The 11,380-nt window shown below is 40.1% G+C and overlaps 1 protein-coding gene across 1 annotated transcript in view; it reads left to right on the top strand.

The window, feature by feature from the left end:
- FSIP1 (fibrous sheath interacting protein 1) overlaps positions 1–3,387 on the top strand; it is a 173,182-nt gene extending 169,795 nt beyond the window's left edge. Inside the window, exon 12 of the mRNA XM_025197742.1 lies at positions 3,066–3,387. Coding sequence (XP_025053527.1) covers positions 3,066–3,100 — 35 coding nt within the window. The 3' untranslated portion in view covers positions 3,101–3,387. The remainder of the gene's footprint in view (positions 1–3,065) is intronic.
- Positions 3,388–11,380: the final 7,993 nt, after the last annotated feature.

The raw sequence follows: 11,380 nt of genomic DNA, 5'->3' as shown, positions 1-11,380 counted from the left end.
TCCTGCTGTTAATTATTCTCTTTCTGCCTGCCTGTTTTGAGAAAGAACTTTTCACCTGGAAAGAAGCTGTCAGTACAGCTCTGTAGCCCAACTCTTATTCAGTGAAATTTAAGCCTTTTCCCTAGTTCATGAACTCAGACATATTCTGGTGTGGTTTAAATTAAGTAGAGGTTAATGTTAGATTTTCAGGTAATGTAGAAGTATAAAGGTACTTGTTCGTTGCCAAAAAGTGCTTCTATTTTAATTTTGTAGACTGTATAACATTGTGATTTGTGATGCAAAATTACATATAGAAACAAAATAAAACACCTTAAAAGAAGTATGATTAGCATTATCATAAAATAATCACACAATCATTATGATTACAACTAGAGAGGAGTCATGTAGTTATGTCTTGAGAGTTGGTAAGGACATGTAGTTAGGGTCAAATGCGCCTCTGGATGCACATATGCTGCCTGTTAGAACAAATAGAAGCCAAACTTATGTACATATAAGGGTGTGAATATTAAAGTTTGTGGGACAAATGACATTTACATTGGTATAATGATTCTTAACATCAGTGTCAGTTGACATAGGGTCATAGGAAAGTAGGACTGAAAGGGACCTTATGGAGTCATCTAGTCAAGCCTCCTGCTTAAGGCAGGATCATCCCTGCCTAAAGCATCCCAGCCAAGAGTCTGCCCAGCTTGCTCTTGAAAACTTCCAAGGAAGGAAATTCCACTACTTTTCCACAGCCTGTTCCAATGTTTGACCACCCTCAGAGTCAAAAAGTTCCAACTCATTTCCAATCTAAATTTCCTCTGCTGTATCTTGAGGCTATTGCACCTAATCCTGTCACATATGGCCACAGATGAAAGCCCATCTTCATCCTCTTTATAATCACCATTCAGGTATTTGAGGGCTGTTATCAAATCCCTCCTTAATCTTTTTCTTTCCAGGCTAAATAACCTTAGTTCTTTTAGTTTTTCCTCATAAGTCATATTTCCCATGCCTCTAACCATTTTATCACTGTCTGCTGGATTTTTTCCAATTTCTCCACATCCTTTTTTAAGTTTGGAGCTCAAAACTGGACACAGCACTCCAGGTGAGGCCTCACCAGTGCCAAATAGAGTGGAAGGGTCATTTTCCCAGTTATGCAAGTTAAACTTCTGTTAATACCATACAGTGTTGGTGTTTTTCGCAACAAGCGTACACTGTTGGTTCTTATTCAGCTTATGGTCCACTATAAACCCCAGGGTCCTCTCAGTAGTAACGCCCAACTAGTTGTTCCTCAGTCTGTATTTGTGCATACAATTATTTTGTCCCAAGTGCAGGACTGCACCTGTCCTTGCTGTATCTGATCTGGTTGATTGCAGATCATTTCTCCAGTCTATCTACATCATTCTGGATCCTAGCCCTGCCCTTTAGTGTGTCTGCAACTCTACCCAACTTGATGTCATCTGCAAATTTGGTAAGTATGCACTCGATCCTGTTGTTCAAATCATAAATGAAGAAGTTGAACAGGACAAACCCTTGGGGAACCCCACTTAATACATTCTCAAAACTATACATTGAGTTATTGAAAATTATTTATTAAGCATAATAATACATTCTAAAAACTATACATGGAGTTATTGAAAATTATTTATTGAGCATAATGATCCAGCCAGTTATGTATTCACTTTACAGTACTTTCTTCTAATCTATTTTTCCTTAGCTTGCTAATGAGAACATCATAGGAAACTGTGTCAAAAGCCTAGCTATAAAGTCAAAGTACATCACATCCACTGCTCTCTTCCCATCCACGGAGCCTGTCACCTTATCATAGAAAGGAAATCAGGTTGGTCAGGTATGACTTGCTCTTGGTGAATCCATGCTGGCTGTTCTTGATCACCCTGTTCTCTCCTAGGTGCTTCACAATTTATTCCTTGAGGACCTGCTTTCCCTTTCCAGGGATTGAGGTCAGGCTGACTAGTCTGTAATTCCCTGATTCTCAGTCTTCCCTTTCTTTAAGATGGGTATTATATTTGCCCTTTCCCAATCATCTGGGACATCACCTGACCTCCATGAGTTTTCAAAGAGGATTGCTAATGGCACTGAAATTACCTCAGCCTCAGTACCCTAGGGTGCATTCCATCCAGCCCTGCTGACTTGAAAGCATTTAGCTTCTCTAAGTAATCCCTAACCTGTTCTACCATTTCTCTAAGGTGTTTGCTTCCTTCCCTAGCTTTTCTGCCAATTGTACACGTCATCTGATAGTTATAACTGTTCATGAAGATTGAACTAAAAAAGGCAGTAAATAGTTTAGCCTTCTCTGCATTCATAATTATATTGCCTTATGCATTCCGTAAGAGACCTATTATTTCGTTGGTCTTCCTTTTACTTTTGATATACTTATAGAATCCCCTTTTTTATTTTTTAAAAAGGTCATAGCCAGCTGCATCTCAAATTGCGTCTTGGCTTTCCCAATTTCCCCCCTGCACGCCCATGTGATGCACTTGTACTCTTCCCTAGTACTATGACTGAATTTCCACTTTCTATAGGATTTATTTTGAGTTTCAACCCATTGAAGAGAGTGCTGTCTAGGCAGGCTGGCGTCCTGTTTCACTCCCCATTCTTCTGTCACATTGAGATAGCATGCTTCTGCACCCTTAAAAGGGCCTTCTTAAAGTACGGTTATCTCACCAATATCAACATATCCATATTGACAACTCTGCATCAGTGTAAAATACTGAATCCCAGGAAGTTAGTCTCTGAAAAATTAGGGGTAAAATTACACTGGTGTAAATTACATGAGTTGAAGATATTCCAGGGTAACTGGTTGCTGTATGCAAAGGGACATTTACCAGCTCTTTTTCTCTCATGTTAGTCTGTAACACTGCCGACTGCAAGCATCTGTCTAGATAGCTGCTTATTTGTCCACTCAGGATGTCAGTGTAATTGACATTGGTCCTCAAAAATAATATACATTACATTAGTCTAAATGTGTCTGGGATTGGTTAAAATCAATGGTTACCGCTTTCATTTATGTTTGTGAATATTACTAATTTTTTAGTAATTTGTGTATAATTTCTTCTTTTGTGTAGATGGTTTGAAGGTTGAAGATGCAGCAGAGGAGTAATTATCTACTCAGTCATGTTTATAAAACATTAGTAAATTCCACCTTGCAGGTTTTACATTAATATATGATCATTTCTGATTTTCTGGATACAGTGACTAATCATTGCATGGAAGAGTTATTACTGAAACAATTTTCCTCATAAGAAACTACGTTACACACTGCTAGTTTGACTTCAAAAGAAGAAATACTCATTTTAATTGAACTTCTTGGGAATGTGTTACATAGTAGTGTTCTGTGTATTACCTTCAGTTTATATATGTATTTTAAATACAGTGGTTAATAAAAACTTTTAGCATAAAGTCGTTCTGATTTTTGAGAAACTGTGCGTGAACTCTGTTATAACTGCCATGTCCAGATATTCTTTAGTTTTCTTTCACTGATTTCTGTGAGCTGGTCTGGTGAACACCAAATTCTCTGGCCCCAGCCATGTCCCTTTTTCATGAATACTGAGTGAGCTATTTAGCTTGGATGTCAAATTTATTACAGGGAAGCTCACCTACTTTGTCTGCCATGTAAAAACAGTTGAAAAGATCTCATTGTGGATGTGTTGCTTAACTTTTATTGGAAAGCCATATTCCAATGCTGCCTATTGCACCTCCTTCTTCATATTCCAGTCCTCTTTCTAAGGTAAAGTATAGAAGGAGCTAATCCAGAAAACTGTTGGAAGTCTGTTACTGTGTTTCCCCTCAGCCTTCTCTTTTCTAGACTAAACAAACTAAATTCCTTCAGCCTTTTCTCATAGCCCATGCTTATTAAATTTATTTTTTATTTTTGTTACTCTTTTCTAAACTATATCCAATGGATCTCTATCTTTCTCAAAGTCTAGTGACCAAAAATGAACATTTTTTTCCATTTGAGGCCTCACCAGCACCAAGTAGAGCAGAATAATTACATTTGATGTTTCACACAATCTTAACATTGATAAATGCTAAGATGAGATTTAATTTTTTGCAATATCATTACTCATGTTTAGTCTGTGATCTGCTATAACTGCCAGATCTATTTCTGTCATACTGATGTGTAGCCAAATGTCTGCCATTTTGTATTCATGCATTTAATTTCTCTTTACTAAATGTAGCAAATTGCTTGTCATTATTGGATTTGATTTTGTTTATTCCAGATTGTCTCTCCAATTTTTGAAGATCATTTTGAATTCTGAGTGTTTGGAATTCTCTCCAGCTTAGTTTCATCCACAGATTTTATAAGTATACTTGCTATTCCACCATCCAAATCATTACTAAAATATTGAATAGAGCTGGTCCCAGGACAGAACCCTTGGGATCTTCTTTGAGATGCCCTCTCAAATGAATTTGGTCTGACAATTTTGAAAGAAGGACAGAGTAAGTAAGAATGATACAGCTAAATTTTCAAATCAGGGCATCAATCAAATATTAGTTCAGGCAAAATCCATGTTGCACTTGCAGGTAATGTAACTGAATAGTCTACTGATATATATGCATAGTCAGTGATAATACACTTTGTACATAAAAAGACTATACTTCTTGAAAGTTCAATTAAGCAAATGTGCCCCTAATATTTTTACTGTAGAGATTTGAAAGTTAATTCAGTCATGTTACTTTGTAGCCAGTCTTTCAAATTTTTATTTCTAAATCAATTAACAATAATATTTTCACAAGAGCTAGACATTTTACATGTCCACACTGCCCTGGATAAAATTAGGAATCTGCTCACAGCAAGCAGATTTCACCAAGTTTGTGCAAAGCTGTTCAATTGAATTTATTTCTGAAGAGTGTTTAAAGCTATAAATCTGTGCCTAATATCTATTCAATACCATAAATGTAATCAAGCCTAGTTAAGACATCTGGCGGTTCAGTAGCATTTTTATGTGCACATGGTACTCATGCTGAGCTATACATTGGCTATACACTTTTAACAGTTCACTTATTTTCACATGGAGTTTCTGTAAGCAGTGCCTCTGGATCTGGCCTGTGGGCCAGGGGTTGAGCACTACTGTATTAATTTAATATCACTACATATATCTTGCAAGAGTGGTTATTGAGGGAAGCCTTATACTAGAAAACGAAGCTTTTCTTTCATATACAGTGATAACAGCTTTGTGACAGATTAAGACAGGTAATAGCTCATTCTTAAAGTAGTTTACCAAGAAGAATAAAGAAGAATTATAATAATGATTATAATTATTAGATAATATATCTATATATTAATATTATTAATTATACATTATTATATATTGTAATAATGATTATATTATTAGATAATAATGATATTATTCTATAATAAAGAAGAATTATAATAATGATTTATACGGCCTCACAGATTCACTAGAGCTGAGGTTGGTCAGAAGATTAGAAAGTCAGGAAACCTTCATCATAACTACTGCCTCCCTTGGTCCATCGTCTTCCAAAACCTAAATCATACTGAAATCATATAAACACTTCAGATACCTTCTTCAAAAGAAAAAGGTTTGTTGCCAGAAACCCAAAGGAAAAGTCTTTGTAAATAGATAGGTATTGCAGCATATCTGAGGTTAGCAAAGTAAGCCTGGAGAGGAGCCAGTTGCAGGAGTGAGACCAGGCCCCTTCGCTAAAAATGCCCTGCTAGTTTTATCCCCTTTTAAATCTGAGATCTCTTAATCATCATTATTATCTATACCATCCTATTTCCTTGAAGCCCAGGTTATGGAGCAGGACCCCCTTATGCTAGACACTATACAAATATGGAACAAAAAGCTGTTCCTTACTCCAAAGATCTGACTATTTAAAGAGATAACTGATAAATACAGACAGACAGATGGGAATGCAAGGAAACAATGATGCAAAATTGGTCAGCATGACAGGCAGGTGTATTAGTGCACCAGCACCCTACCTTACCAATTTTTGTAGGCATTACAGCCACAACATTAGAAGACATTGCAGGTTGTCTTTGAGGCATCCAGGGGTCAAATGATATTATTGTTAACTGTTCTTATCAAGATAGAATCCCAAATCTCCAGTCAGGTTCAAGAACCTGTTGTGCTGGGTGCTGTACAAACAAAGATAAGAAAAGCTTGCTTGTGGGCATAACTCAGTTCCCTTACATTTGTGCCAGGAAGCACTGCAGTGAAGCACAGTATGTCTGTTTCAGACCTGCTAAACCCTCACACAGTTGTAATGTAACTGCCTTAGAGTGCATTGGAGTGTGTGACCAATAAGAGTGTTGTGCTTCAGTGTATCGCTCAAGCACTATCAAGAGGTGATGAATACACGCCTTTCTTAATTTATATCCTGAAACAAAGAAGGACAGATGATAGGGCTTATTGCATGGTCTGTACATAGAGCAGTATGTACCAGGCTTGCCTTTCAGAGCTTGGGCTGAGTCCCAGGCTTGAGATTCTGCTGTTTTGATTGGTGTAGCCCATCCACCAATCAGGAGGCAGCAAGAGAAATGAAGTCATGCCCCTTTCCTGAGGGGGCAGGGGGAAGGAGAGCTCTCCCAGACCTGATTGAAGACTGCAACACTGTCAGTTCCGGAAGACTTCTGGGGTGGAGCCCTGGAGAGTATAAAAGGAGCTGCGTGCCCAGCACCAGGGAGATGCGTCAGAGACAGAGAAGAGAGAAGAGCAGGGCTTAGAAGAGCTGAGGAGAGCTGCCCAGCAGGGCGAAGCAGTAGTCCAGAAGAGCCCCTGAAAACTTCCATCGGCGGGGAGCTGCGGATGGCTCCAGCAGTTAGGCTTTTGGTGCACAGCACGGCACATGGTGTCCGGACCCTGGGAGCTGTGTGAGGTGGCTTGGGTCTGCAACCTTTGGCATGTGGCCAGAGACACGGTGCACAGAGCAGGATCTTTGGAGCAGCTTGGGTGGCTCAGGTCCTCAACCTCTGCACGAGACCGGGAGCTTGGTGCAGGAGGCACTGTGCAGAGGGTGAGACATCCTGGGAGCCGCTTGAGGTGGCTTGGGTCTACAGCTGCTGGCAGCTCAGTGAAGATGCTGCTGCACAGAGGGTCTGGGAGCAGACTGAGCTCGGTGCTGCACAAGGCTGCCTGGGCCTCCAACCCCTAGCACAAGGTGAAGCACCCGCTACACACAGCAGTGCATGTGGCCCTAAGCCAGGCCAGTGGCAGCAGAATCAGGCAGCAGGAAAGCCCTATGGGGAACAGAGCTCAATCCAGAGAACGGGAGGCAACCCTCCAGTACTTTGAAGTAGTAAGTAACCCTGGAGAGAGGGTCCCCACAGGGGAAGGGAACCCCAGGGTTGTGAAGGGGCACCACATGGGCCACTCCTGGGTGATAGGTGGGACTTAGGAGTCATTGGACTCTCCCTCTCCTTTTCTTTCCCCCCACCTCCTTTCCTGTAGTGGTACCTTGGGGGTGAGGCCCCTGCCCTGGAGGGCACCCAGGTAGTCTAAGGATTGCTTGTTATATTTGTAGACTGTGCCTTATAGTTTATGTGAATAAGTTGAAGTAATAGTTTGTATATTAATAGAGATATGAGGTTGCCTGATCAATATATTTTGTTCTGGGTTGTTCTATGGTTCATTTGTATTTTTGAATAATTGGTTGTGTATATATATGGTTTAGGGTTTATTGTTTTGTAAATTTGTACATATATATAATCTATGTCCTTACCCTTTAATGGTTTTGTTGTAATAATAAATTTGTATACACAGGCAGTCCTCGGACTTACGACATAATTGGTTCCTGAAAACTGCATCTTAAGTTGAAACGTTGTAACTTGGAACCATTTTTCTCATAGGAAACAACATAGGAAACAATGTTATAAATGGGGATTGGTTCCTGAACCAAGGTCTGATACCCTATTTTCACCAAAAATAACCCGGAATTTTGTACTCAATCAATTACAGATGAATAATATAACTACATTAATGCATTTATATTATAAATAGCAATCATATTGATTTGGAAGGATTTCTTTGAGGTAACTTTGCTGGACTTTTTGAAAGGGTCTTGGCTGCAGGTTTTTCTGGAGTCTTGTCTGCTTTCTTAAAGAAAGTGTCTAAGCAAGTTTGGACACACGTTCTCCAGGGACATGGGTGACACAGCGAACTTGTTTGCTGGTGTGGCGTTGCGTCAGATTAAGCGTTGTAAAGTCGAAACTAACATCAGAAAGTTGAAACAGGGTGTCAATTTATTGACGTTGTAAGTTTGAAACGTAACTCGAAACGTAAGTCGAGGACTGCCTGTAGTTAAGTAATTGATTGACTGGGCCTGACTCTATTGGGGGGGGTGGTGGCCGCTGGGCTGCTGTGTCCCTCCACAGCACGCTGCCCTGCCAATAATTCCCTCAATTGGAGAGGGGAGTACAAACCCATGTATACCTGGGTTACAAGTATTAAGCAGGCAGTCCAGTATTCTACATGAGGCATATTTTAACAGTATTTTCATATTCCATGTAAAGCACATTGCAGTAATCTTGTATGGAATTGATTATGGCTAACTTTGGTGAGCAGTTTTTTCAGCAGTAGCTATAGATCTAATAGGACACCCAGCTTTACACCTTACTTAAAAATGCAGGCCTACTGGGGGGAAATATTAATTCAGTCATTTACCCTATCTGCTTTTGTTAGTAGCAAATGTCTTCTCTGGACTGAACTTCAGAAAGTTCTCCTTTACCCAAGCCAGAATCTTGGCTGGATAACTGGGAAAGCTAAAGAACTGCATCGCCAAAGAACGTATTTATTTGTAGCACTGAGCTGAGTGTTGGCTGTATAGTGATGGTACTGTAGCTTTCCCTGCATCACTGTTTCCAATGGTAGCTTCACAAACTTTGAGCCAGGGGATTAATGAAGTAAAAAATATTTGACTCAAGTACGAGGAGCAATCACAGCACCAGGGTCTCTCAAAGGGCAAAGATATTCAGAATTATGTCCGTCTCTCTCAGGTCCTCCTGGTATGTAAGGAAACATTATTTTCAATAGTTAAAGGCTGATAATATTGCTCAAAGGTACCAAATGTTCTGGAAAATCAACATAGAGGGTTGTTCCTTATCCTCTGTTAGACCTCATGGCATTTCCATCATTAATTTTGGCCCTCTGCTGGTCTATTCAGGTTTTTGTGGGGCATGCTTGTTGGATTCTCTCTCTATTGTCCTATAAACTGTTTCTCTAGTTCATTCTTATATTTGCTTTATAGGTTGTGTCCATGTTGAGACTTAATGTAGATTAAATAATTTATTATATTTATTTTATTAATAATTTAATATAAATATAAAAATAAAAATATATAATAAAATGTATGAATATAAATATAAAATATAAAAAAATTAAAAATCAATCATTTATTATATAAAAGCGCCCAATCTATACAGATGTTGAGTGAGCCATGTCCAACTAATGCAGTGCTTTTTGGCATGCACTGGGGTTGGCATGAGAGCATGCTGAGTTTAAAGCACTCTTTTGCTTTTTTTGTAAGCAGCCAAGGTTGGGAACATTTTAAAATGATGTCCTAAATATTTCCATCATTTTCTTGCAGGGTTCCATAGTTAGGTTTGTTTGTTTTATGTAGAATACCTAATGTTGTAGGATGCTTTCCAAATGACTCTGAGAAACTTTTGCAGGTATTTGCTTTGAAACAGATTATTATTTTTTTGAATTACTCTTGTGGCTTTCTATGACTCTACTCCGGCTATCTAGATAACATGAATAACTTCTAATGTTTTCTGTCTATTCAGTTGGTTGATTTGCAAGTATTACTATACATAAGAATGCATATTTATATGTCTATGAGTATTAATACGTATATAGAAATAGATTAAGAATTGTATATTATATGTATGAAAAAATACATACGCATATAATTCATATATATATGTATATGTGTGTGTGTGTGTGTGCATATGTGCATATATATGTGTATATATAATTCTTAACAATCTCTTTTTATATACGTTCAGTAAAAGTTGTATTAATTGGCATTCTACTATCTGGAATACTCTATTAACTGGAATTACCTGCTGGACACCAGGGGGTGTGGGGCAGGGGAGTTTGCATGTGGCTGCCACTGCCCCCCACCACCCTTTCCTCCTGCCACTCCAGATCTCAGGGGGGGTGAGGCCCCCCCCCCCCCCCCCCCCCCCCCCAGCAAATCTGCAAGGGGTTTCAAAAAAGGTTGAAAACCCCTACCTTAGATAATCGGAATTTTTAGATACCTGACACCCCACTTACCCTGCTTATGCCAGTTAACACAGCTTTTACTGTATTAAAATATGTGAAATACATAAGTATGTATATATGGGCGCACACATTCTATCTTTCTCAGGAGAAAAAGCAAAAACTAGAGGGGAGTCTGCCTTCATGAGATGGCTGCTGCTCTGGAAAGGGGCAAGTCTTGGGTTCTAGCCTGGACTCTAGCTCCCAGTGGGAAGAAACTCCCCCCCCCTGCACTGCTCTCTGTTTAGCCAATAAATGTTTAATACAAGATGCAGTGGCCCAGCTTCAAAAGGAGAGCTGAAGAGGGGACTGGGTAATACCAAACTTGCAACATGAGAGGGTTAGACCACTGGACCTGGGAAGTCTAGAGTACCAAAAATACAAGTTACACAGATGGAATACTATTATTTGAGTACATAGAAGTGAAATAAGATTCTGTCCTTTTTGTTTTGGGTCTTTTGATTATGAACTATGAGCATCTTTTGATCTACTTGAGCCTTTTGATCTTCATTTTAGCATTACAAAATTAATAAGCTACACAACTTTTTGAAATGCAAAGAGACATATTTGGTTCTTTGTAGTATGACCTGAAGAGTTCCATCATATGCATTTCTCCTGTGGGAAAATTATTCTGTGTAATGTATTAATTACAGCAGACAGCTCCTGGTGGGCAGGGAGCAATGTCCCAGTCCCTGCTCTGATTGTGGAGCTGGGGCCAAGAGCTACCTGCTGCTGGTTCAGGGGGACATTGTCCCAGCCCAGGCTCTGTGCTTGGAGCCTGCCCTAGCAGCAGGCAGCTCTTGGGGGCAGGGAGCAATGTCCCAGCCCCTGCTCCAGTTGTGGAGTCAGGGCCAGGAGCTGCCTGCTGCCAGGACGGGGGGACATAGTCCCAGCCTGGGATCTGTGCTCAGAGCCCACCCTGGCAGCAGGCAGCTCCTAGGGGCAGGGAGCATTGTCCTAACCTCTGCTCTGATCGCAGAGCTGGGGCTGGGAGCTGCCTGGTGCTGGGGCAAGGCGAAATTGCCTCAGCCAGGCTCTGCACTCGGAACCTGCCTTGGTAAGCAGGCAGCTCCTGGGGGGAAGGGATTGTTCTCCTGACCCCTGCTGCCTGAACTGACTAGGAGCAAATTTCCTCCTGTTCAGCCATCTACATG

This window comes from Alligator sinensis, unplaced genomic scaffold (assembly GCF_000455745.1).
Source record: "Alligator sinensis unplaced genomic scaffold, ASM45574v1 scaffold262_1, whole genome shotgun sequence".
Classification (NCBI taxonomy): Eukaryota; Metazoa; Chordata; order Crocodylia; family Alligatoridae; genus Alligator; species Alligator sinensis.
Note: the sequence above shows the minus strand (reverse complement) of the source record. Positions and strands in the feature narration are given on the sequence as shown.